General features: G+C 46.6%; 3 protein-coding genes across 8 annotated transcripts in view; 1 reads left to right on the top strand and 2 right to left on the bottom strand.

Moving 5' to 3' along the window:
- The window catches only part of PRMT7 (protein arginine methyltransferase 7), a 41,495-nt gene extending 40,593 nt beyond the window's left edge, over positions 1-902 (bottom strand). Inside the window, exon 1 of the mRNA XM_055553386.1 lies at positions 783-902. The gene's annotated coding sequence lies outside the window, so the exon portion shown is untranslated. The remainder of the gene's footprint in view (positions 1-782) is intronic.
- On the top strand, positions 900-9,183 carry SLC7A6OS (solute carrier family 7 member 6 opposite strand). The gene is made up of 5 exons (XM_055553409.1): positions 900-1,154; positions 1,282-1,560; positions 6,809-7,012; positions 7,577-7,697; positions 8,425-9,183. The coding sequence occupies exons 1-5, from the start codon at positions 960-962 to the stop codon at positions 8,550-8,552; spliced, it is 927 nt and encodes a 308-aa protein (XP_055409384.1). The 5' UTR covers positions 900-959; the 3' UTR covers positions 8,553-9,183.
- Positions 9,184-11,038: 1,855 nt separating this feature from the next.
- SLC7A6 (solute carrier family 7 member 6) overlaps positions 11,039-26,469 on the bottom strand; it is a 28,430-nt gene continuing 12,999 nt past the window's right edge. For all 6 annotated transcript variants that reach the window (XM_055553404.1, XM_055553403.1, XM_055553399.1 and 3 more), the window contains 8 exons: positions 20,798-20,923; positions 18,648-18,792; positions 17,903-18,026; positions 17,615-17,718; positions 15,281-15,377; positions 13,232-13,381; positions 12,931-13,114; positions 11,039-12,496 (listed from right to left, as the gene is read on the bottom strand). In XM_055553404.1, coding sequence (XP_055409379.1) covers positions 12,402-12,496; positions 12,931-13,114; positions 13,232-13,381; positions 15,281-15,377; positions 17,615-17,718; positions 17,903-18,026; positions 18,648-18,792; positions 20,798-20,923 — 1,025 coding nt within the window. In that variant the 3' untranslated portion in view covers positions 11,039-12,401. The remainder of the gene's footprint in view (positions 12,497-12,930; positions 13,115-13,231; positions 13,382-15,280; positions 15,378-17,614; positions 17,719-17,902; positions 18,027-18,647; positions 18,793-20,797; positions 20,924-26,469) is intronic.

The following is a 26,469-nucleotide window of genomic DNA, read 5'->3' as shown; positions in this document are numbered from 1 at the left end:
CCTGAAAGATAAGCGGGGTTAAAAGCTATGATAGTGTAGTGCTCATATTTCAGGAATCCTTACCCCAACTTTTCCAAGAACAGGACGTAAAATGTCAAGAATTAGGTGCAGAGTTACAAAAATCTGAGTGACTGAAGCACTCTGAGCAGAAGAAATGATGGGAGATTAGGCATGTGGGCTTCTGCAAACCGTTGTGCCATGCTGACTTTGGAAAGGTGTTTTGATTTTGTTCTAGATGCACTGAGAGCCACTCAACGGTTTTAAGCAAAGGAGTATCTACGGCGGATGTCGCAAAGAGTCGGACACGACTGAGCGACTGAACAACAAACGGTGGGTGTACGCTTTTACAGGGACTCTCTGACCAATGTTTGGTAAACAGACTGGTTTCCAACTACTGAGAACACTGTGACTGGGAAAGACCTATGAACCAGGGGACCATGGACCAGTCAGGGTGCGACAGCTGAAGCTCCGAAAGACTGACGTGCGGGTCTCTGTCGCTGAGAGGAGGCGCCAGGTACTCCCCGCGAAGGTGCTCAGTCACAAGCCAAGCTAGAAGCAATTACCTGACTGAATGGCAGAGGCGGGGACCCCCTAGAAACCCGCACTACCGCCGTTCGGGAGCTCTGAGCCTCCCCATGCAGACTCTAGAAGTTCCTTCGGAGTCCCGAAGAGGTGTGTACCTCAGTGTTCAAGTACGACCGAGGCCGTGGGCTGAGTACGTTTCTGGCTGCATTCGAGCCTTCAACCGCGACCCCACCTTCCCAACCCGTCCAGCGTCTCACCCGAGGCGGGAACAGCTCCATTCACTTTTTCCGTCTCCGCCATCTTGCCGCGACAGGCGTGGGAGGGCGGGACCTCCCTAGACGCTCTGAGTGTGCCGGGGGCGGGGCCCGGAAGCGGAACTGAAAAGCTCTTCCGTCACACCCAACACATTCCCACAGTGCTCCACGGCAGCAGCTATGGAGGCTGGAAGTACAGCTGTGCTCCGGGTGAAGCGGAAGCTCGGCACAGAGCCCGCCGAGGCTTTGGTCCTCGCTTGTAAACGCCTCCGCTCCAGTGCAGTTGAATTGGAAACTCCAAAGACGTCTCCAGAGGGTCTGGAGAGAGCAGCAGAAAATAATGTCTTCCAGTTGGTGGCCACCGTGCGCTCACAGGTATTGGGCCTGGAAGGAGCCGCTGTGAAAGGGATCTTAGGGTACAGCTGGGGTGCATCCTTATCCGTGACCCTTTCACCAACCCCTGTTTATGCCGCCCCACACCTCTGCTTCTCCCCAACCCTAGGAGGAGCCAGTCCAGCCGCTCCTGCGGGCCGCCCTGCGCCCGTCCCAGGGCAGCCAGCAACGTATCCGCCATCATCTCCGCGCCTCTGCTCGGGAGATCCGACAGGAAGGCCGCTACAGACTAGTCTCTAGCCGCCGATCCTCGGGAATTCCCTCGGACAGCTTGGAGTCCGAGGATGCGTCAGGAACCCCAAAAGCCGCCGACGACGCAAGCTTTCAGCTATTAGACCTGGTCCACGAAGAAGATGCAGAGGTCGCCGCCGCCGCGATCTCCTGCAAAGTGAGTACAGCCCCAGAGTCGACCTCTGGGCTTCTCTGCGCAAAGTCAGAACACAGTTAAAGAGGGTACACGTGGCCTCACTTCAGTGATGGATGATCCACCCAGCTTGATAGCCACAATTTTCAGGTTAGGTTATCCACTCAACATTTACTCAGCGCCCACTCTGTGCCAGGTATGATTCTTAGGTTCTGTGGGTACAGCAATGAGGACCCAGCATTCAGGTGGAGAAGAGAAACATCAAACATATAAATTCAGTATCACATGGTGTTTATATCTTTCCTTTTCTCCTTTGCTTTTCGCTTCTCTTCTTTTCTCAGCTATTTGTAAGGCCTCCCCAGACAGCCATTTTGATTTTTTGCATTTCTTTTCCTTGGGGATGGTCTTGATCCCTGTCTCCTGTACAATGTCACGAACCTCATTCCATAGTTCATGAGACTGTGAAGAAGGCTGAGCGCTGAAGAATGGATGCTTTTGAACTGTGGTGTTGGAGAAGACTCTTAAGAGTCCCTTGGACTGCAAGGAGATCCAACCAGTCCATTCTGAAGGAGATCAGCCCTGGGATTTCTTTGGAAGAAATGATGCTAAAGCTGAAACTCCAGTACTTGTGCCACCTCATGTGAAGAGTTGACTCATTGGAAAAGACTCTGATGCTGGGAGGGATTAGGGGCAAGAGAAGGGGACGATAGAGGATGAGATGGCTGGATGGCATCACTGACTCGATGGACATGACTCTCTGTGAACTCCGGGAGTTGGTGATGGACAGGGTGGCCTGGTGGGCTGCGATTCATGGGGTCACAAAGAGTCGGACACGACTGAGCGACTGATCTGATCTGATCGGATCACATGGTGATATGGGCCATAAAAGGGGCAAAGAAAAGAGGAAAAGCGTGGTCCCATTTCAGTGTCATTTTCACTGAGATGACTTTTGAGTGAAGACTTGAAGGAGGTGAATGGCTGGGCACTACAGATGTCTTGGGGAAAGGGATTCCATACTGAGGAGCTGTAAGTGCAGAGACCCAGAAGCCAAATTTGTCTGATGTTTGCAAGGTCAGTGTGCCTGGAGCCCAGTGAGTTGGGAGAAGATAGTAAGGAATTTTGGAAGAGGGTATCTGCTAGATCCTTTCAAGTCAGTACTTGAAAGGACACCTTGCCTTTCACCCTGAGATGGGGAATCGCTGGAGATTTTGACCAATGTAAAAATAAAGCCGATGGGAAAACTCATCAAAGAGAGATTAAAGGACCAGGCCTGGGTAGCATACCAAGTTTGAGGCAGATTTAGGATTAGAACGCAAGTCGTCCTCACATTTAATTCAGTGTCACTTTCTACTAATTACATTTTCTAAATTAGTACCTCACTTCCAAAAAACAAAGTCAACTACATGCATAAGACCAGAGAAATAGAAAATTCTCAATCTAAGGTATGCCTTCTCTTGATAAACATTTTTCAAATATCAATCTTTTTAACGGTTTCTGAAGTTTAAAAAATGAAAAACAAACAAAACAGTTTTTGGCTATGTTGGGTCTTTGTTGCTGCCTGGGCTTTTCTCTAGTTGCGGTGAGTGGGGGGCTACCCCCTAGTTGCAGTGCACGATCTTCTCATTGTGGTGGCTTGTCTTGTTGCAGAGCACAGGCTGTAGCACGAGCTTCAGTAGTTGCAACACGTGGACTCAGAAGTTGCAGCTCCCAGGCTCTAGAGCACGAGCTCAGTAGTTGTAGCTCACAGGCTTAGTTACTCCAAGGCATGTGTGATCTTCATGGAACAGGGATTGAACCCATGTCTCCTGCATTGGCAGGCAGGTTCTTTACCACTGAGGCACCAGGGAAGCCCCCCAAAATGAAATTTAAATTCAAAATATATCAAGCAAAAAATATTTAATTGTATTACTAGTATACCTGGACATGACAGCCATCTGTTTTACCAAAACTAATTCCAGACTGTGTCATAAGTTACACATTTTAAAAGTGAACCCATGTTCAGTGGAATCAAGTCAGTTAAATAGCCCATTAAATAATCTAAGAAAAATTAGTAGATAAGCTAGGAAGGACCTAAACATAGGTTTTCCCGACAATGCAGTACAAACTGTAAACACATCAAAAATGTTTGCAGATTATTAAAAAACATAAATTTAAACAGAAAGCACACGAGGTTTTATGCTTACTAGATGACTAGGAAAAGGGTTGCTGATAGCACTGTTTGCGAGGTTCTGATTAAAATTGTACATGATCGTAGTGCTTAAAATTGATGCAAGCCTTTGGGCTTTACAGTAATATCAGGCATCCTAAAAATACATTGGAGCCTATTTTTCAAACTATTTTTATTGTTTGCACTTTAAAGCCATCCAAAAATCTAAAGAAAATTTAAAATTGGTGATAGCAATCTCACCCCCAGGATTTATCCTAGGGAAATAATTCCACAGAATCAAATAGCTGTGGTATTAACAAAAGCTACTGTTCGTATACTAAGTAATGTGTCCAGTACTATGCTAGGTTCTTTTTTTTTTACTTTAACTCATTTTATCCTCACAAAAACCATATAAGGTAGGTATTCTTATCTCCATTTTTCAAATGCAAGAAATGACACGTTCATCATAGCGCTGTGTATGGAGGCTAACAATTATGTATAGAAACTGATGTATATACAACTGGTTAGACCATTAAATTGGTAACCATGAAGACTGGCAAGATGGGAAAATACTTTAACAACAGAATGTAGCATAATTGCAAATATAGGTAAAGAAACACATAGACTAGATTTAAATTTTTTTTTCTTTTATGAAGAAAAGAGAGCAAAATAAAGGGAGGAGTGGGTAAATTCCTTAGCAGTGCAGTGTTAAGACTCCTTGCTTCTACTGCAGGGGGTGTGGGTTCAATCCCTGGTCAGGTGTAGCCCCAAAAAATAAAGTAGGAGAAAAATGCATTCATTTTACCCCCATCCCAAAGATAATTGGAACAAAGCTGGTTTATTTTTTTGTCTAGCACTTTTGTTTTGCTAACTTCTGTAAATTTTTTTTTAATATTTAATGGCTGCATAAGTTGTTGAACTGAGGTCTGTGGACTTGTGAGTTACAGTCAGAACTTTTCTTGTAAACAGCTTTGAGGTTGGTCAAGAGTCTTCACAAAACCTGACATGTCTAGTTCTTCTTAACTTTAGAACAAGGAAGAATTCTGTTTAGCTTGTAAAAGATGAGAACATTGCTCTCCCTTTATCTGCCTTGACCATGGGGCACACCCTCTTCCCCCCATATGGTGTTTGGTTTGAGCTGTACAGCTTGTAAATGATGAGAACATTGCTCTCCGTCCATCTGCCTTGACCATGGGGCACACCCTCTTCCCCCCATATGGTGTTTGGTTTGAGCTCTACAACTCTCAGTGATGAACCCGTCAAGAGTGACTTGCAGCATGTCCCTCTCGTTTCCAAATTAACCCATGCTACAAAGGCAGAGGAACCAGAGATCAAATTGCCAACATCCGCTGGATCATGGAAAAAGCAAGAGAGTTCCAGAAAAACATCTATTTCTGCTTTATTGACTATGCCAAAGCCTTTGACTGTGTGGATCACAATAAACTGTGGGAAATTCTGAAAGAGATGGGAATACCAGACCACCTGATCTGCCTCTTGAGAAATTTGTATGCAGGTCAGGAAGCAACAGTTAGAACTGGACATGGAACAACAGACTAATTCCAAATAGGAAAAGGAGTTCGTCAAGGCTGTATATTGTCACCCTGTTTATTTAACTGATATGCAGAGTACATCATGAGAAACGCTGGACTGGAAGAAACACAAGCTGGAATCAAGATTGCCGGGAGAAATATCAATAACCTCAGATATGCAGATGACACCACCCTTAATGCAGAAAGTGAAGAGGAACTAAAAAGCCTCTTGATGAAAGTGAAAGTGGAGAGTGAAAAAGTTGGCTTAAAGCTCAACATTCAGAAAACGAAGATCATGGCATCCGGTCCCACCACTTCATGGGAAATAGATGGGGAAACAGTGCAAACAGTGTCAGACTTTATTTTTGGGGGCTCCAAAATCACTGCAGATGGTAACTGCAGCCATGAAATTAAAAGATGCTTACTCCTTGGAAGGAAAGTTATGACCAACCTAGATAGCGTATTCAAAAGCAGAGACAGTACTTTGCCAACAAAGGTTCATCTAGTCAAGGCTATGGTTTTTCCTGTGGTCATGTATGGATGTAAGAGTTGGACTGTGAAGAAGGCTGAGCACTGAAGAATTGATGCTTTTGAACTGTGCTGTTGGAGAAGACTCTTGAGAGTCCCTTGGACTGCAAGGAGATCCAACCAGTCCATTCTGAAGGAGATCAGCCCTGGGATTTCTTTGGAAGGAATGCTGCTAAAGCTGAAACTCCAGTACTTTGGCCACCTCATGTGAAGAGTTGACTCATTGGAAAAGACTCTGATGCTGGGAGGGATTGGGGGCAAGAGGAGAAGGGGACGACAGAGGATGAGATGGCTGGATGGCATCACTGACTCGATGGACATGAGTCTCGTTGAACTCCGGGAGTTGGTGTTGGACAGGGAGGCCTGGCGTGCTGCGACTCATGGGGTTGCAGAGTCGGACACGACTGAGTGATCTGATCTGACCCTGGATAACACAGCCTCTTGCCACTGGAGCACATCTTACCTGGGCAAGTTCTGTTCTGGGGCAGTACATCTCTCAAACTATCAGAAAAAGGATTATCGAGTCCCCTCCTAGTTTGTCAGCAAAAGCAGGATGTCAGTGTGAGCAAGCTAGTGGTGGGTGATGGCTGGTACTAGTCACCAGGTACCAAGAAACGCCCTTAGGCCCCTAGAGGTGGCCACACAAAATACAGACCCATTTGATTGTCAACCACAGGGGTGCTGCAGTGGGCCTGTGGATCTCCAAAGGGAGAACATCATACCAAAGGAACTCAGAGAAGGCCTGCAGAAGCAGAGCCTGGGGTGAGATGAACCACTTGTGCTGGCTCTCCCCTTCCTCTAGTGTTCCTTTGGGCTCTCTTGTGTCAACCCACAGAAGACTAGCCAACTATCTTGTAAGCTTCTCCCTTAAAAGTACTACTACATGTTAATTTTATAGACTTTATTTATTTCATAGATAAATGAAAAAAGACTAGTTGGCCATGGGGATAAGAATCTTGAATTCCATGTAGAACTGCAGGAATGCCTCCTTCACCAAGCTCTTAGGTTCCTCCTCTTGGGACATCCATGTTTTAGGTTATGCATGTATCATCTCCTGTTCTCTTTACAGAAATCTGACCCAGATGTGATCCTCTGCAACTGTGTAGAGTTGATCCGTGAGGGGTTGAATGTATCTCAATATGGACCAAGTTCTGGGCATCAGAAGGAACAAAAGGACGACTTTGTGTATGACATTTACTGTTTGGAAAGGGCGACTCCAGGATGGATTGAGAACATCCTCTCTGTGCAGCCCTACAGCCACGAGTGGGAGTTGGTAAGGGGCCCCACGAAGCAGCCTAAGCTTATTACCCAATCACATGCTTTGCCTCCCTAGGTTCTATTCCTGATCATTGTTCTTACCCTTTCTTAAAAGGAAAAATTTATTATAAATGCCTGAGGTTACTATCGGAGAAGGCAATGGCACCCCACTCCAGTACTCTTGCCTGGAAAATCCCATGGATGGAAGAGCCTGGTGGGCTGCAGTCCATGGGGTCGCTGGGAGTTGGACACGACTGAGAAACTTCACTTTCACTTTTCACTTTCATGCATTGGAGAAGGAAATGGCGACCCACTCCAGTGTTCTTGCCTGGAGAATCCCAGGGACGGGGCAGCCTGATGGGCTGCCGTCTAAGGGGTCGCACAGAGTCGGACACAACTGAAGCGACTTAGCAGCAGCAGCAGCAGAGGTTACTACAGCCACTAGCAGACTGCTCCGTTTTCTCTTTTTCACACATCACCCTTAAATGACGTCTCTCCAAGTTGGTCTGCTAATAGCTTCCCTCAGAGCATACCTTTAGAGGTTTTGACTTAACACTCACGTTTGTGTTGAGATGTGCAGGTGAATGATGACCAACAACCAGAGGACATTTATGATGATGAAGATGATGAAAACAGTGAGAATAACTGGCGCAATGAGTACCCAGAGGAGGAGAACAGTGATGAAGATGAAGATTCCAGAGGTAGGTAATAGCAGCCCTGGTTGGGGAGGGATTGATGTGATGTGGGACTGAGATGTGAGCAAGATTGACAGGTATATCTTAGCTGGTTTTCCTTTTCTGCCATTTGAGCTCCACTAGCTCAACCATAAGCTGTTGGAGCTGTAGGAGATGGAAGGACCGGTGTTTCCATGGGGGCTGCCGGAGGTATAATGTCAGTCAGGCCTAGGTTCAAATCCTTAGTTCTGTCATTGCCTACCAACAATCCTTTTCCCTTCTACTCTGAATAAAGTACTGGAGAGGTTCATCAGTAGGAGTAGTCCAAGGGTTTTCTCAGGTACTTGTAAATTGTTGCATTTACAAGTGTAACAACACAGACTAGGTACCTCGGGGAAGAGAAAGGAAGGATGCTCTGGCACCACCATTCCTTGAATTTCTTAGTGTTTGGTAACAGAGGAACAATTCAACTACGAATATTCTACTGGGGAAGTGGCAAGGAACAAAATTAGATGTGCAATATGACAGCTGTTATAATAAAAAAAAAGTCCCATACTTAGGGGAGAAATGATGAAACACTCCAATGTTAAAGCGCTTGGTTTACATGGTAAGAATTTTATTGCTTCTTTTTTAATTGTTCTATATTCTAGCAAGTATTTTATAATACAAAACAAACTTTTTGAGAAGGGAAGGGACTTTTGTGGTCATTTAGAAAACCATACAATTAGAGCCCATTCTTATTATCTTATTCTAGGCTCTGACAATTACAGCAGCAGCGAAGAAGAAAGAGACAACAGCAGACCACCAATGTGGAGCAAATACCCTTTGGATGTGCAGAAGGAGTTTGACTATGACAGCCCCCATGACCTCGATTCAGACTGATGATGCTGTGATAACCACGAGGTTCTACCACAAGCCCCTGGGGGATCTGTGACCGTAGGGTCCGCCACAGTAGTTAGCATCCTCCTAGCCTAATACAGGGAAAGAAAAAGCATATCCACCCGCACCATTCCACCACAGGGAAAACATGCACTAAGGGAATGTCCTTTCTACTATCTGTAGGGCCCGTTTATCTTGATCAAAATCAACCCTGCAGTCCACAGGCGGGAAATGCTATAAAAGCGAAGCTTCCTGGCCCAGGCATTTTCCCAACATTCCCATTCTCCTACGCTGAAACCAGTTAAGTGGAAGAGAGTCTCTTATTTTATCAGCACTAAGCCTGGGCTTTTCCAGGTTACCTGCCTCTAGTAAAAGCCAGTTTCTTTTGATAGAGGGACTCTAGAAAGGCTGCAGTGAGTCCCTTACAGTGGCACAGACTGGACAGTAACGACCATTAGGAAAGGAAATAGAATCTGCCTGCGACATGAGGTTTTAAACAGCTATCCCTACCTCCCTGCTTCCTGACTCTGATAACACTTGTAAAGATTGCTTGTTTCCTCTGGCAGTGGTGCCAAGGAACAAGGTATGTATAAATGTATTTAATAAAAACTTTGAACATTGGGAGCAAGTAAAATTTGTCTTACATGTTTTCCCACCATATTCCCTGCTTCCCCTAACACCTGCCAAAAGGAAGTGAGAAGTTTCAAACACTGAGGACTTAAAGCAAGTGAGGAAAAGCAAAGCACATCCTAAACTTGGCTTTCCACTGAGAAATGTTTTAACTAGTCACAGCAGTCACCAAAAACAAACTGCCGTCAACAGGACCAATATTGTTACCAAAACTGGTATCTCTTGTAAGCAAACTCTGTCCCTACTCCTTTCCAAACCACAAATGCCTTAACTTTGACTAAGATGGCATTTATTCTGTAATGACGAATATGTTCTCTATCTGCACTGTGCAGTAGAAGCCATTAGCCACATACAGCTGTTGAGCATGTGAAATGTGATTATTGCAATGGAGGAACTGAATACTTTAGCTCTTTTTGAATACTTTAGCTCTTTATAGCTAGTAGCTACCATGTTGCACAGGTCTAGGGAAACAATACACAGAACCTTCGATTCAAGGTGTGCCCTCTTGCTCTGGGGCACAGACTTACTCTCACAAGGGAAGATAAACAAGGAAATGTCTTCCTGCCCATTCTAAGATTTCATAAGCATTTCTACTTTTCTATCCTACCTCCACCCATTTCACTTTCTATTTTATGTACATCTTTGCCTATATTCTTAACTACATGAAGTTGTTAAACCTCCTAAAGTGATTCACTTCTGTCCTACTCTTGCAGTTATAAAACCAATAGACAGACTTGGTTTCCTATCCTAAGTATCCACTAAGGTGCAGTTCAGTGCTGCAAGCAACAGGCAACAACTTCCAGGTTTAATACCAGTCATCTCAGTTTTCTGCAGGCATAGAAGCAAAGGATTGAAAACCACTCTGCTATTATAACGTGCTCACTGCTCTTAATGTACTCATTAAAGTTTGCCAATATTAAAGGGCTGACAGCTTCACCAACTGTACCCACTGCAGAAGGATTAGCACACCATGAGAAGGACTGAAGGAGATCAACAACAAAGACCTCGAAGAAATTATACAACAAAGCTGTAGTGCTGTAGGGAGTCTCTGGCTTCCCTCCCTCAGAAGGGTTCCTGGGAGAAGTCTGTATCCAACACAGAGGGGAAGAACACGGTCACCATCCAGTAATGAGAGGGGGTGACCTGGCTCACTAAGCAAGTATGAGGGAACCCAGAGCGTGAGGTCCTTGCTTGCCTGGCAGCCACTGGGAGATGACAAGTTCCTGAGATAAGCTGGTCATTTACTTCAGTGAAGAAAATTAAAGCATGCGTGGGGGATCCTTCAAGACAAGCATACTCGAAGGATTAGCTCCAGAGGATCCCTGGGATAGGTGCCAGCTTGGGTCAGACAGGAGTCATGTTTACATAGTCTGGGCAAGTCAGCCTTTGCAAAAGACTCCCTGTTGTCAGGCAAATCCACAACCCATGACAGGAGGAATGTACTCCTGTGTTCTCACAGAGGCATACCCTGAACCAAAGGCAGCTGTGAGCATGCTCCCCTAAATCGCCTTAATTGAACAAGTATGACCAATGTCACTCCCTTGTCTGCAGCTAGGGCCAGTATGGTGGAGAAGAATGCTCAGAAAGGTAGACTGCCTCATAGTTCCTGTCTTTATCATTGATTTCAAAACCTAAGGACAAGAACCCCATGGGGGCATACCAAGCCAGCAGGTTCTTCTGGGTCCGGGATGAGTTTCTGGAAGCAACACTGGACGGCTGTCCAATCCAGAGCAGCCTGGTGGCCCATGAAGGAACATCCGTTAGGTCAGATGTACCACTCTGGCCACACCTAGGAGCTAAAGCGCAGCCTGAGCACCAGAATTAGTTGCTTCTGATCGTGAGTCTGCTGAAGAGCCAGGTGGAGGTGGAAGCAGCTTTATTCCAGAGTCGTCACTGATGTCCACAGGGAGAAAACAAGTTCCCACAAGTACCAAGCTCTTCCTGAGACTGCAGCCCCCCCAAACCTCAGGCAAGGGGAGGCAGGCAGAAGAGGACTGCAGTGTCCAGATGACCCACACCAAGGTGGCTCAGAGTGTAAACAAAGCCTGGTGTTGGGGACAAGGAGGACGATGCAGCCTAATGTGAGGTTTCCAGGAAAATGACCACTTCTAGCACCACAATGGGCTTGCATGGGTCTGCACAGCAGCCCCTCAGAGCAGCCCTTACAGAGAGGAACAACTTACTTGTCAGCTTGGGTCCCGGAAATGGTCTCTAAGCCACTGTCAGCTGAAAGAATTCAAGTGATTCACCTGAATCCTAGGACAGTTTCTGCCTTCTTAGACTTCATACCAGAAACCAGGGATTTGCCAACTAGAGCAAAGAACTAAGGTCTCAAGTAAAATAAAGGATTAGCCTTCAAAGTAGCAGTTTTACCAGGCTTCTGACTCTCGCATTTGTTCATCTGTCCTTGCTGGACTTGAACCAGGTGATTGTTAACGTGTGACCTAGTGTAACCGGTACAGGAGTAAAAAAAAAAAATCTTTCCAGAAGACTGTGCTAAAACTAAGCAAAAAAATCTGTGGTCAGAGTCTCACCAACCACCACAGAGATACCTCTAAGGTCAGAGGGACTCACTTTGGGGTACTTTCCATTTTTAAATACAATCAGCCTATTACATCCTGTAAATTAATGAAGACCAATGCTTTGCTGGAACTGGTGTTCTGGATTAAATAATATCAATAAATAATGGAAGACAACCCTCTCCCCAAGGAAGGATTCTGAGCCAGAGGAAGAAATGGTAATATTTCAGACCTCTAAAGTCAGGTGCTTGGACCTGGTCAGAGGAAAACTTTCCACAGAGCATCCCCTTAAGAGAAACTCCTGGTTCAAATGTCAAATTCAGAAACCAACAGCCCCAGCTGTTAACCTAGCACTCCCTCTTCCCCCAGTGCAACTCACCAAGTAAGTGTTTGGAAAGGCTGCACCTACTCACCAGAACAAAACTGAACCACCATTCCCCTACTGCCCAAGTCCTCTCCCACCACCACCCTCTGAAGTCCCCACCTTCAGGCTGGCCCCAGACCCTGAGATTCCTCCCATAGCTTACCAATGAGAGTGAACACCTGAGCAGGCCATCAGCCCTAATCCCCCTTACATAATGTGGGCCAACAGCCCTCCTTTAGCACAAAAGGCTTGGGTCCACACAGTCTTGTAATCTGGACTTCGGTGGCTGTGGCCACAGGTAGCAGTCTTCCAGGCCTTGGGGGATATCACCTCTGGCCTCTACTCAGTTTTCCTCTCAGCCTGTCTCTCTTCAGCTACATCTAGCTCAGTCAGGACGCAAAAGCAAAGCTTCTGGGTGACTTTGGTGATAGCAGCTAAATGAAAATAGAGAAGAGAATTTAGCAAACTGATATTCAGTGACAGAATGACAGCCCCAATCTAAACAACACAAGGCTGATTAAAGTACGTGGTTCCTCCCACCTGTCCCCTGGGCAACCTGTGCCAGTCTCACCCCCAGCAAACCTCACTGTTCTCTACTCCATACCCAACCAGAGGGTCTGATGCATGACTCCTTGTCTTGCTACGTGGACTGCACTTTCAGGGAGGGGGTGTTTAACTGCAAAATAGGACTCTAAAGTTAGAATTAAAGTGATCATGTCAAGATCAAAAGGGGCAGCCAGGTCTCCAGCATATCACTAGTAAGGGGAAGCCATTAGCCATCACACCCACCTGTGCACACATCTTTGTACACACACACACACACACACACACACACACAAAGCCAGTGTGTAACAGGCAAAGAGCTCACCAAGGACATTCCGAATGAAGAGTGGCCTCCGAGACTCTGGCAGATAAACACCCAGGAAGTAGATGGGAACCCCAGAGAGGGTGATTCCAATGCCAATGAGGGAATTTATGGTGTCACTGAAGAGGGGCACAATCACCAGAAACAAGGAGCATATGCAGAACACGATGGGAAAAAACAGGCTCAGCTGAAATGAAAAGAGGTGAGATGTTAGGTAAAGCGTGATGAGGGAATGGGGGAATGGGAGAGGGGGAAGACCTTGCAGAGATGGCCCACCCCTCCTGGTCTGCCCAGAGTCACTGACCTTGAGAGGTCGTGGCCGATCAGGCTCCTTCCAGCGAAGGTAGAGCTGTCCAGCAACAGAAAGGCCCACAAAGAACCAGTAGCTGAAGCTGAAGTAGTTGATGAGCAGGAAAACATCCTCCACAGTGAGGTAGATGAGTGTCATGGTGCACTGGAGGGGGAGAGTAGGGGGAAAAGGAGTGGGCACTGTTACCACCGCCACCTGGAGACTCCGTCACTCAACAGTCAGCACCAGATCGGCTGAGAGCTGACTCAGCTTCACCAATGACCTCTGGCTCTTTTCAGTGACCCCCCTTGGCATCAGATAGGTCCATTCTCCAGACTGGCCTTCCCTCCTGTCTCTGTTGGAGGCTCTTCCTGCATTCAATGCCTCCCTTCTTTTCGCAAGCACTTCAGTAACAAGCTAGACTCCTTTCCCCTTCTGATGGCAGACAGTGAGGCCCTCCTCACCGTGATGCACGAGCCTCAACGTGTCACCCAGTGCCCTCTGAGACTGTCATACATGGGTCCCAACTACCTGGCTGAAAGAGGAGGAAGTGTCTCCAGAACCATCTCACTATCCTGGAGCCTTAAAAATGCAGATTAGCAAAACAGACCCATACCCCTGGGAAGAAGTATAACAGGATTTGCCCTCTGGAACAAAAGAGTTCTGGAAGACAGAAGTAAGGGAGTATAGAGTCTGAGGAGAAGGATTTGCTTTAACTTCAAGGATATGGAGTTCCCTCTACCCATCTTTTCAGATTATCAACAAAGGATTGAAAACAAAAAGAGCCCATTCTAGAGAGAGAAGGAGACCCAATACTGAGAGGAGAAAAGTAGGGTGCAAGGTGATTAATTTAAAAGCTATGATGTCAGACTGTCCTAAATTTATACATTTAGTTTTATTCCAATCAATATATTGAGGGTATTTTTTATTTTGATAAAATGATACCACAGTTTATCAAGACAAATAAACAAACAGGTGAGAACTGCCATGAAAATTTCAGGGAGAGGGGTGAACTGAACAAGTACCCTCAGCCCCACTTTAGTTCTCAAATATTCAGTATAAAGCTAAATAAGGAAGCTTGGTGCTGATGGAAGGATGAATTGAGATGATTAAACATTTAAGGGGCAAATCGCTGTACATGGCACATAAGAAGCATGCTAAAAAATTATCATATGATAAAAATCTGAAAACTGTGGGGACTTCCCTGGCAGCCCAGTGGTTAAGATGCTGCACTTCCACTGCAGGGGGTACAGGTTTGATTCCTGGTCTGGGAACTAAGATCCCATATGCTACAAGGCACAGCAAAAAAAATCCTAAAAAAAATTTTTTTTAATTTGTTTGAAAAATGTAGAAAAATGGACTATTCAATAAGTGATATTGGTATAACTGGCTAGCCATGTGAGAAAAAAAATTAAGTAAATCTCTTCCTCATTCCATTCACCAGATATAAACTCCAGATGAATACAAAAAAAAAAGTAATAAAACCATAAAAAAAAAAGAAACTAAATGATAAAAACAATGAACTATATTTCAAATCTTGGAGTAAGGCTTTCCTCAGGGTCCTTGCTATCCTTTACATCTAATAACACCTCAGTGCAAATTAGAAAATGACAGTTCTTCAGGACTCCTTCCATCTGTCAGAATACTTCATCATTTACTAATTTTGTTGAAAGAAAACACTGTAATGCTATCTACTATATAGAAATCTATGATGCCTACAATATGAACAGAGGCTTCTAGGGTAGCGGGTGTACAATGGCCTGGATTTATAAGTATGATTTAAAAAATAAAAACGAGGAGCTAGAAGGAGCAGGAGGAGAAAAAAGAAGCCACTGACAGAAGAGACAGATAAATCTGACTGATTCACTTTTATATTCTTTTGTAGCATTTGCCTTTTCTATGTTTTACTTTTATGTTTTTAAAAATTGTGGGAAAAAGAAACACTGAGAGGCTCAGGAAGTACCCCAAGAAGCTAGTATACCTCGCCCCAACCAGTCCTCTCATAGACTCAGCAGGAGTACCACACAGGTATGTCCAATGCCCACACTCCCCAGCACAGCTTACATTAAACAGTAAAGCAGGGATAGGTGTGAAACGCTCAATGTGGATCATGGACAGGAGGTCCGGGAGGTGGCCCTCACGGGAGCCCACAAAAAACAACCTGGAAGGACAAGAAATGTCAGGAGAATCCTTATACTCAGCCATGCAGCCACACTCCCCACTTAAATTAGGCTCAGGCAGGCCCAGAAGCCTGCAGGGCCAGTCTCTCAGGATCCTCCCATGTTCTCTATGCACAACCAAGCCAACCTTCACCTCCTTTATCCATGGATATCCCCACCATAAGCCATGACCCACTCTTACCCACTGACACCCCCACGCCGCTGCGATGCAACTCACCATCACCCAACTGATACCTCACCCTGCCATCACCCACTGGCACCCCAATCCACTCCCCTGGGGTACCCTACTCTGGCACCCCACAGACTTCCTACTTAACATAATGGCTTTTTAAAGAAGGGCAGCCAGACTTCTGATTGTCTGACCTCTGTTCATCTTCCCTGAGCTCCAGATACATAAAAGGTCAGGGAGAGTCTGGGACTCAAAGAGACAACTCAAGTTTCCTTTCTGCATCTGAAGAGCTCCACTGACTGGAAACAGAGCAGCTGAGGTGTGAAAGCATCCAGGTAGTCAGCAGCATCATGGTGCACATAGCACCTGGCTCGGGGTGGGCTGGGGAACAAAAAACTCCTCAAGAGATGACCACATCTATGCTGGGGAGATGAGCTGGGGTTTTCCAGAAGATGAGTGTTGGGTGGGGACACAATATAGGCAAAGGCAAAAAAGGTTTAGAGGCAATGAAAGGGCATAGCCTCTTTGAATGTTGATACTAGAATGCCCGTAGTTCCAGGATAAGGTATGTGAGAAGTGTGCTGGGAAGAACTTGCTTATGAGGCCGTGCTGTGGACACTTAACTAACACCAAGAGCCAGCAGTGGTTCTAAAGTAAGGGCTTGACTGGACTTGACACAGAGACTCTGGTAGCATCACTGAGGCCAACTAAAGCAGGGAGAGGCCAGGGTATGGGGGGAAGGCCAGACAAGAAGTTTATCTGGGACAACAGTCCCATAAGAGAGGGGGCCTGAATGAGGGTGGACCCCCTGGCGGAGGACAAATCTGGTGGTCTTCTGTGCCTGCACATATATTTGAGGCTGGGAAATGAGGGTGGACATCAAGGGAAAAATGAAGAGGCCAAGAGGCTGGGAATTCCCTGTGGTCCAGTGGTTAGGACTTTGAGCTTTCCCTGCTGAGGGCCCAGGTTCAATCTCTGGGTAGGGAACTAAGATCCCACAAGCTGTGTGACACGGTCCCTCCACTGAAAAGAAAAAAAAGATGCCAAGTAAGGAGGGCTGATGGATCATAACTGGAGACAAGAACAGGCAGAGTGCATGTTAAGTTTGAGATATTTATGGGCCATCCAGGTGGAGCCACAGGAGTTGCTGGTATCATCTGGAAGGGTGTCAGAGGTTCACAAGGCTAGTATCTGTACTGAAGTAGAGAAGCAGTAGAGCAGGTATAATGCTGGAGAGGACGTGTAAATGAGCCAAAGGTAGCGAGTACAGAGCCAAAGACAGCAGAACAGGTAATAAGGAGAAAGTGAAGAAGGTAACACAGGCGGAAACAGCTGTGCATTATCTTGACATGGCTGCAGTCCACCTTATGTGCAGGTCCACATTCTTACTCTGAGTCCCCTACCTTCATCCTGTCAATGCCACAAGATAGCTCAGGATGGACTTACTACCTAAGTATTTGGGGGCAACTGGCAGAGCCAGAACCTGGGAATCCTGGGATCAGGTAGCAGAATCAGCCTGGAAAGGCAAAATCAGTCCTCTCTCTGAAACAACAGTGCTCTAACAGGTAAGTCTCTAACAGGTGTGGGGAAGAGAGCTGGAGCCCACCTGTTGGCCTCAGTGTTTTCTCTGACGTGAGGGGCAGAGTCGTCCTGTACCAGTACAGGTACACAGCAAGTGCTCAATAATAATTCATCACAAGAATGAATCCTGTGCTAGGCCTGCAGCATAATCCACAGGAACATAGAGTCTGGTCTGATCCCCAACAGGATGGCTACTGTCCAAGCTAATGCCTTCCTCCCTTGACCTCTTACCAATCTGTCCTCACCTCGGGTGAAAATGTGAGCTCCCAGCATACAAATGTTTGCACAAAGGCAAGCACACCGTGTGCACACCCGCATACACAACACAGAGTACTAACCACTACACGATCACATATACACTCTGCAAGTCCAAGAGACAGAGAAAGGAAAGGGGCTCTGATGGAGTCACCTAGACCCTCAGAGAATTAGATACTGTGGTGTGTTATCGGTGAAGCAGAGACACAGTACCTTGATGAAGCGAAGATAGACGCATTGAGGCCCCCAAAACAGGACAGGGCGACAGCAATGGGAATGGTCCAGCTAAACATGCCAAACGTCTGGTCAGCAAATGTCTGGGGACAGAGCACAGAAGGGCACTCAGCACAGGACAGAGTGTCCACAGCTTCCTGAAATGCCATCACTGCTGCAAAGCTCACCCTCAGGCCCAGACCCACCACGTGGAGTGGCTGCAGAAACAGAAGATTCAGCCATTCAGTATCAGAAGATGACGAGCAAATGGGATCCCAAGAGACTCACCACAGCTACAGCATCACTGCCAAGGACATCAGAAATGCTCAGCACTGTGTAATAGGCCACGTTGGTTAGGATGTAGATGAGCGTCACAATTGGCATAGAAATCCCAATGGCCAGGGGCAAATTTCTGTCAGAACAAATGAGACAGAACTACCTGGAACCAACCTCTCCTTGAGGGTCAGAGCTACCCAGGAATTCCCTGGCCTCTGGATCTTTGAGGCTGACTCCTCCTTCCCACATGGCTTAAGGGCAGGATGTGTCCCATGCCCTGGGCTCTTTCTACTAAGAAAGGAAGAAAGCCCCTTCTCTGGGAAGATGACTCAGGATGAGTATTTGATCCTTGTCCCAGTGGGACCACTGGGTCTCTCTGAAGGAATAGCAATGTCCTTTAGGGACTGGAGGACAGGCTGGGGACCTGGCTGCTCAGAGTAAGCTTCTGGCTCCGCAGGCTTCAGCATCAGCACCAGTCCAAGGTCTTAACATCTAAGCCCCAGCTGGGCTGGCTGTGGCCCACCGAAGGACTTCTCCTCCAGGAAGGACCTTGGGGATCCTCCAACATTAACGTGAGGCTGAGGAGCCAGGGGTTTCCCTCCCTACTCCCATCCTAGCCCCTCATTCCTCCGAGCTGGAAAAGGGGGGAGTAGGGAGAAGTGATGAGAGACGAAGGAGGAGGGGTGGGAGGGGGCAAGTGTACCCACTATCAGCAGGAGTTCCAGCCAAGTTGAGGAGAATGGGATCTCGCCTTTACCTTTCTGGGTTTTTGATTTCTTCTGTTACAAAATTAAGGGTGTCCCAACCTGAGTAAGAGAAGAGGGCAGAGTAGAGGGCAAGAGAGAGGTCTCCCACATCCCAGGAGGAACCCTTAAAGGCATCCTGAAAGTGCTCAGAGTGTCCTGTGGGGGCAAAGGTAGGTGGGGGTGCAGAGAGGAGAAAGAGGGAGGAGGAGGAGGAGGACAGGAGAGATGGAAGGTGTAAAGAGAAAAAGAAGGGGGTGCAGGGCAGTGAGAAAGAGGAAGGGTAGATGGGGAAAAAAGGAGAGAGGAGCATCAAGAAAAGAAGGAAAAGCAAGCAGGCAGGGAAAAGAAAAAAAGAAAAACAATTTAGTACCAAAAGAACCACCACCTCCAGCTCCCTGTACTTCACCATCCCACCCACTCCTTCTGAATCTTTCATTTTCCTTCAGCAGAACCTGACAATCTGAGAAGAAAAAAAAAAAAAAAAAGGCATTTCTGGCTGCCTTCTGAAGTGATAATCCCTTTTTGAAAGCCCTAAGGAATTGCCATTTCCTGCAAGAGACCATGCGGTCAGCCACAGCTCTTCCTCCTATTTTTAGAAAGAACCCTCTTTCACGTAAAGGAATCATTTTTTCATTAACAATTAGATCTTCCTGTGGAACTACTTCTCTTGGCCCAGACCACTGCCTATTTTGGTTCAATGGGTTTCTCAGTCTCACGGAAAGAACTCTGTTGCTCTATTCGCAGTGGTTATTCCACAGGAAATGGTAGGCTTTGTAGGAACTGAGATCTTATTTATCATGGGGTCTGGGGTTAGGTATGGGCCACCTCCACCTTTGGAGAGCCTCCCTAGACAAGTCAGCCTCCTTGAGGCCTTCAGAGACTGCACACTTGCAAGCCAAGGGAACAGCACCCCACTGTCCAAGAGACAGACCTTCTAGACACTCTAGTCTTATCTTTCAACAAGACCTAGACTTCTAAGGAAGCCTGCTGTGACCTCCTCAGAAGGCCTAAACCCATCCTTCAATGTGGCCAAAAGGGCTGGGTATGCAACAAAGAGGAAGGAAAACAGAGTCCTGCGAGCCCCCAGCATACCAGTCATCATGCACGGCAGTTATTCCCAGGGCACAGATCTTGGGGGGAGAATTACTCAACTACCCAATTTGGCCTCAAGATATTTCAGAGACTCTAGGAACATCCAGATGGCTGGCTATACTAACTTGCACAAAGGTTCTAGGTCAGCTGCCTAAGATTCAACCAGGGCACTTTTTAAAAACATAGCTTTTTCTTTGTTTGATTTTTTAGTTGCACCACGCAGCATCTTAGTTCTCTAACCAGAGATTGAACCTGGGCCCTCAGCTGTGAAAGCACGGAGTCCTAACCACTGGACCACCAGAGAATTCCCCAAAACACACCTTTTTCAACTCCAAACCAACCAGAGTTGGATGGGTTGAGATGGGAGCCTCAGCTCTTCAGCTGACTGTAAACACAGCCAAGTTTAGAGAAAGATGCCCTAGAGAACTGGGATGATCGAGACATCCTTGGCCAAGGACACCTCAAGGCTTCTCTAAGGGGTCAGGGGATCTTAAGAAGCCTGTAACCCTCATTACCAACCTGCTGTGGTCTAGGAATGAAAAGCTCTCTAAAGTCAACATGCACAAAAGTCAGTGCCATCTTTGCAATGTTTTAATATTTTTGCTGAGAGCTGACTCTCGGAGGGAATGCTAAATAAGAGCAAGTCCAGATGAAAAGTAAAGGCTGCAAAATAACCACTCATTTCCAGACCCCATCTCCCCGCCACATACACCTCTCACCCCTCTTAAGAAGGGCTGAGCCCTCCTCCCCACTGCCTGCGGTCACACACCAAAAACAGGAACCAGGGCTCACTTTATCTTGATCACTTTTATGACCCAATTACAACCCAAGTTTCAAAAGCTCCTAGGCCCTTGGCTCACATCTTACAATACTCCCCACCTCCACAAAGGGATGGAGGCCCAAGAAACTCGAGAACAGATTTCTCGTTCTCACTGACACAGTCTAGCAGGTACACAGAAAGAGCTGAGCAGTAAACCTAATGGAGTCCCCACGTTGCATGTTTTTCTCAAGGAACCCAGGGGAACTCCCAGAGTCACCCACCCTCCTTCCCACCTGGGATTCTCCTTACCCTGGCACAGTTTAACAAGGCCCATGACAATGATGGCAATGAGTGCCAGGACCTTGGCATAAGTGAACATGTCCTGCACACGTGTGCCCCACTTGACGTAGGCGCAGTTCACAAATGTCAGCAGACCTAGGAAGAAAACCACAACGTCAGTGGCAGGCGTGAGATGAGGGCACCAACGCCCAATCTCTCTTTACAAAGCACATCATTTGTATCCTGTCTGCCTAAGGCAAAGAGGCCAAAGGACTGGTCAGAACCAGGAGAACAGGCAAACGGGGTACATCTTCTATCTGCCCCAGCTGAGAGGAGAACATCCCACCACTGTGGACAAGATACAAAGGCATGTACTACCGCATATTCATACATTCTGACAGCCAGAACCGTTTTTGGAAATTCCCCCTAGGCCCAGGAATGGTGAACTTTACCCACTCTTCCCCACTGAGACTCCCAAAGTTTCAAACCCCCTGGGGCATTAGAGACTGGGGACAAGAGAAGTCCAACAACAACAAATGAGGTCAATTTAAATGCAGGTGGCAGGTCACCGAGGAATTAGACAGGCAATGTTTTTATTTTTAAAAAGTCTGTCATGTGCCTGACAATTTCACATACATCCTCTCAATTAATTCTCACAACCACAACAGACATTCCTATTCCCATTTTCTGGATGAGGAAACTTGAGGTTGAGAGAGGTCAGCTACCATTCCCAAGCTTACATGGCGCCCCCACTGATCTCCCCCACCACCATTCCTATCCAAACACCCTAATTCTCAGATAGGCCCGTGGAGACGTGGACTCGCATCAGCACTGCTGGCTTTATGTTCCAGCTCCTCACGTACCTCAGTGATATCTGGTCCTGTGTTAGGGCTCCCACCACCTTACTCCTGCTATACAGGAACTGCTCTAATCCATGGAGAGAACATGAGAACAATATCCAAGGGGCTCCACAGTGACACCTCTAAGTAATGCCCCTAGCCTCCAAAAATGACTTTTATGGGAACCTCAAATGTTATTACAAAATTTGGGGGCCCATCCTCCTGGCCATATCTGCCTACTTCTACCCTCGCTGTGCACTCTCCTTCAGCAGACCCTCTCTGTACTGATGCTGTATATATACATAAGAGAAATATCCTCCCCTCCTCCTTCTGCCTTAACCAACAGCAAGTCCCACTTTCAAGGTCTAACTCAGTCCCCACTCCCTGCAAAACCTTGCCCAAATACATCAGCCCGCTCCTGCCTCAGCTCTCTCTCCCTCAACCTACCATGTCCTCACTTCACAGCACAGCTTAGAACTGCGTGCTATGGTCATAGGGACACCTGTCACAGCAAGGTCCCTCTCTCTTCCTCAGGCATTTGGGTGGTACTTCCAAGGATACCACAAATTCTTAGTGGGAAACAAAAGCATACGGTTTTCTTAAGCTTATTGCCAAGCAAATATAGGAACTGATGAACCATGGTTGGAATCAAGATGGTGACTTTCATTTAACTGCCAATCCCCTGGAGCAAGGGAACTTTCAGAAAGTTGGACATTCCTCCACGCAAATGGAGAGGAGAGCCATCAGCCAATGTGTGGTTATAAATATGAGTGGCTGAATAGCCTCCACAGGGCACTTAAAGAGCTTTCACGTAGTACTCTGGCAAATGACACAGGTGTTTACTAGTCAGTCATAAAGATGTGTGGCAGCAGGGGGTCAAATAATGGCCAAAAGGGAGGGGAGAAGACCAAAAGAATGCACACTGTCAGGCAGGTCTTTCCAAGGACCTGCCCTGCTAATCCAAGTTCATTGTGGGGAGCTAAGCCTGGATCAACTAGTGAGGATCACCTAGTTCACAGCCACCAGTAATCCAGACTCCTGTGCAATAGAGTCAGCATATTTTGAAGTACCTGCCAGGCCCCTTCTTGGGAACTGCTCCTCCTACCCTATCATGGCTGGTAGAGCCCAACTGTGGACCCAAGCTGAGCCTATTTTGATCATCTCTGCCAAAAATATGAGTTCGGATGCCAAGAGACTGAACCTAACGAACAGCAGCTGGGTCAGGAGCAAGTAAAAATCACATACAAGCCCTTGTAATAGAGGAAGAAAAGCCACAAAAAGCAGAGGAAGGAAGTGGGACTACAAAAAGAAGCAGAAGTGACAGCAGTCTGTGAGGAGCTGTGCAGCTTGTGAGAAAAAAAGACTGATGAAAAGACGCAGAAACATACACAAAACAGAGGTGGAGAAGAGACAATGACGAGGAGGCAGAGACAAAGAGAAAGAGACAAAAAAGAGACAGAGACAGAAAGATGGCCACACCCATGGAGAAAAAGGCTGTCTTACAACGTCCTGACTGCGCTTACTGTGCTCTGGTTTCCACCACGAAGATGAAGATGCGACTACAGGATGGGGACAGAAGCTCACACATTCCTTGGCCAGCTGACAGGCACACTCTCCTCTAGCTTCTGCTCCTTTTCCTTCCCTCCATCCTGCTACAAACTACCCCCACGGCTTGGTCCTCTGTGCACACAGTGGGAATTCAACAAGTAAAAGCACCGCCTCATGGCAGCCCCTGCAGAGCCCCTACTCAAAGGCCAGCTGGAAGGATACAGAAGAGCCTGGTCATTGCCTCAGGGAGGAAGACTAAAGCTGAGAGGCAGATTTTTTTCACTGTACACCCTTTTAAACTTTGACCTATTTACCATGCACATACACTTCTTTCTCAATAAAAGTACTTCATTTAAAACAACATGTAGCCAGGCAGCAGGGCCAAGTGTAGAGTAAGGTGAGTAAGGAGCCTACGACATAAAAGTGAAGGAGGCACTCACTGTCACGGGATAGCTTGGCAAACCTGCAAGTACTGGCCCCAGGAGCCTCACTTGCTTCACCGGACTCTCAGCCCTGCCAGAGAACACAGAGCTCCAAGAATAGCATACCAAGCAAAAGCCAACTACCTCAGATGCTTTCCTGATTCTAATTAGGAAACAAAATTTTACCATCTGACCCCCACCCCTCCTGCCTCCCAGAACTCCTGTTCCCATCCAACACCAAGGATCCTATCAGAGCTCAAGCACCAGACAACCAGGCTGAGCCTGGAGGCCACAATTCAACTACCACAATAAAAACACCCAAGTCCTTGCTCTTCCCTGATCTCATTTCTTTGCTGAAAACCTGCACCAATGGCTGCGGGACCCATGTGAGGGTCTTTTCAGGCTCTCTAGGGGCCTGTTGCTGGGAAATACTCAGCAGATACAGACCCAACCCCTGTGTGTGTGTGTGTGTGTGTGTTGGTCATTCAGTCGTGTCCGACTTTTTGTGATCCCATGGACTATAGCTCACCAGGCTTCTCTGTCCATGGAATTCTCCAGGCAAAAATACTGGAGTGGGTTGCTATTCCCTTCTGCAGGGGATCTTCCCAACCAAGGGATCTAACCCAGGTCTCCAGCATTGCAGGCAGATTCTTTACCACCTGAGCCACCAGGGAAGCCCCAGACCCAATCCCTAAGCAGAAACAATCCCCAAAGGCTATGTGGCAAAGATGGCTATGTATCTTCTAATATCTGTTCTTCCATCTTCCTTTAGTAATAGAAATTTTAACTGGAGTCTGGTTGCCCAAAATAAAGATGACATTTCCCAGCCCCTTTTGCAGGCAGGTGTGGCCAAGTAACTAAGTGGTTAACCTAGGGATATAAGCAAAGTTTCACATAAATTACACCTTAGAGGAGTATCTTTGATGGGTGAGAGGTTCTTTTTTTGTGCTTCCCATTGGCCACACGCAGACATGACTAGAGCTTGAGCGTCCATCCTTGACCACCAGCCAAAAGTCACATGTTGAAAATGGCAGAGCCATAAAACAGAAAGAAGGAACTGACTCCTTGAAGAATTATGAAGTCATTCTACCAGCCCCTCACTGCCTACTTTTAAGATGTGAGAGAAATAAATTTCAATATGCCCTGAGCCATGTTCCTTTTGGCTTTCAGTTGTTTGAAACCCAAACTAATCCTGATTAATCCATGTGCCCTCAGACAAAACTGCACCTCTTGCTGATAAGGAGATGGCCTGGCATCTGAGGCTGTAGTTCTAGTTATGCTGATTATCACAGCTTCCTTCTCCTATAGGAGAAGCACTGGAAGGAGAGGGAGCCTCCCAATTCCTCCCACAAACAAGCTGGGTATGACAAAGGGTCGTTCAAGGATAGAGGAGTACAGTCCTGAACAACAATGACAAAGTGGGAAAAGAAAAAGAAGCAGAAACAAACATCTTAAGAGAGAAATGTTTTACAAGAGTCCAGGAGAAGTAAACCCTTCCAAATGGAGCTCCCAGAATCAGAAGCTGCCTCTGGGCATGTGTATGGATATGTACCTGCCTTCTAAAAAAAAATAAAGCCTCCTTTTTTTTAATTACACAAATATACACATTGAGTCTTATTATCAAAACATTCAAACTGTATATAGAGTTAGAGTCCAGGACCTTTGAGCAACTGCTGTCAAGACCAGTCCTCCTCAGGCCTGTTACTGTCAGAATATGAAAGCTGTCTATGTGTAACAACAACTGACCAAAATAGGAGAGAGCAGCCTTCCTGCTCAGAGTAGAACCTTGCCCAGAATTAAAAAAAAAAAAGAACCCTGCCCAGGCATGAGTCCAAGACAGCAAAAGGCAATAGGAAGCCATTCAGACATCACACAGTGCTTCCTCACTGCAGTCTCACCCTTGACTATCTCCCTTTTCTTCTTCTTTCCCCTCCTCCTCCTCCTTCCTTGTCAGCCTTACCAAATAAACCCTTGCGGACAATGGAGTCTCAGCTGTGAGCAGACCTCTGCTGATGCCATGGTGTCAGTACTGAACTGACTTCCATGTCAGTTCATGGCAAATACTCTTCAATGATGTATTTGAGTTTACATAACAGGATCCCACAAAGATAAATGCACCAAAACCTAAGCCAGAAACACACACTTCCCTAAACAAATCAAGTACTCCTACATAATGCTGAGCAGCTGGGTTACCAAGAATGCTGCTGGTCACCTGGCCAGAGAAAGGAACTATGAAACCTCAAGAAGTGCCATTTGCCTCCGCAGTCCCAGAAGTGAATTAGAGCCCCAAGCATATTGAGTTCAGTGGGCAGCCTGAGGTCCCACTAACCACAGAAGAGCCCAAGATCCCAGAATATATATGACGAGAATGACAGTTTCTAAATTTCAGCACAATTGACATTTTGGGCCAGAGAAGTCTGTTGTGCGGGGCTGTCCTGTGCGTTATAAGATGTTCAGCAGCAGCATCCTTGACCTCTACCCATTAGATGCCAGCAGCATCCCTTCCCAGAAGTTGTGACAATGAAAACTGTCTCCAGACCAAATGTCTCCTGGGGAGCAAACTCACCTCCAATTGACAACCACTGTTCTGATATAATGAGTAGCTAAGACAATCTGAAATTAAAAAAAAAAAAATGCTGCTTGGATCTATCTTCCTGCAGTGTAACCTGGGACTGGGGTGGGGGGTTGTCGTAAGACACGATCTAAAATAGCAGTGCCTTCAGGACCCAAGAAGGTAATATAAATGAGCAAAGACAAGTATGTCTGGATATAAAATGAGAGGGAGTGGAGGACTGGGGTGAACAAGAGACTATATGCTTCATTTAGAGGAGTAACCACTATTCAAATGCAACTGCTGGTGTAAGGATGGAATATAGGTCCAAGTTTGCCAGAA

The sequence above is a fragment of the Bubalus kerabau genome, chromosome 17 (genome assembly GCF_029407905.1).
Source record: "Bubalus kerabau isolate K-KA32 ecotype Philippines breed swamp buffalo chromosome 17, PCC_UOA_SB_1v2, whole genome shotgun sequence".
Lineage (NCBI taxonomy): Eukaryota > Metazoa > Chordata > Mammalia > Artiodactyla > Bovidae > Bubalus > Bubalus kerabau.
Note: the sequence above shows the minus strand (reverse complement) of the source record. Positions and strands in the feature narration are given on the sequence as shown.

Excerpts from the sequence above, each read along its gene's own strand:
- SLC7A6OS (XM_055553409.1), top strand. The coding sequence starts at position 960 with ATGGAGGCTGGAAGTACAGCTGTGCTCCGGGTGAAGCGGAAGCTCGGC. Across the intron at positions 7,013-7,576 it reads ACAGCCACGAGTGGGAGTTG|GTGAATGATGACCAACAACC; the intron begins GTAAGGGGCCCC and ends TGAGATGTGCAG. Across the intron at positions 7,698-8,424 it reads TGAAGATGAAGATTCCAGAG|GCTCTGACAATTACAGCAGC; the intron begins GTAGGTAATAGC and ends ATCTTATTCTAG.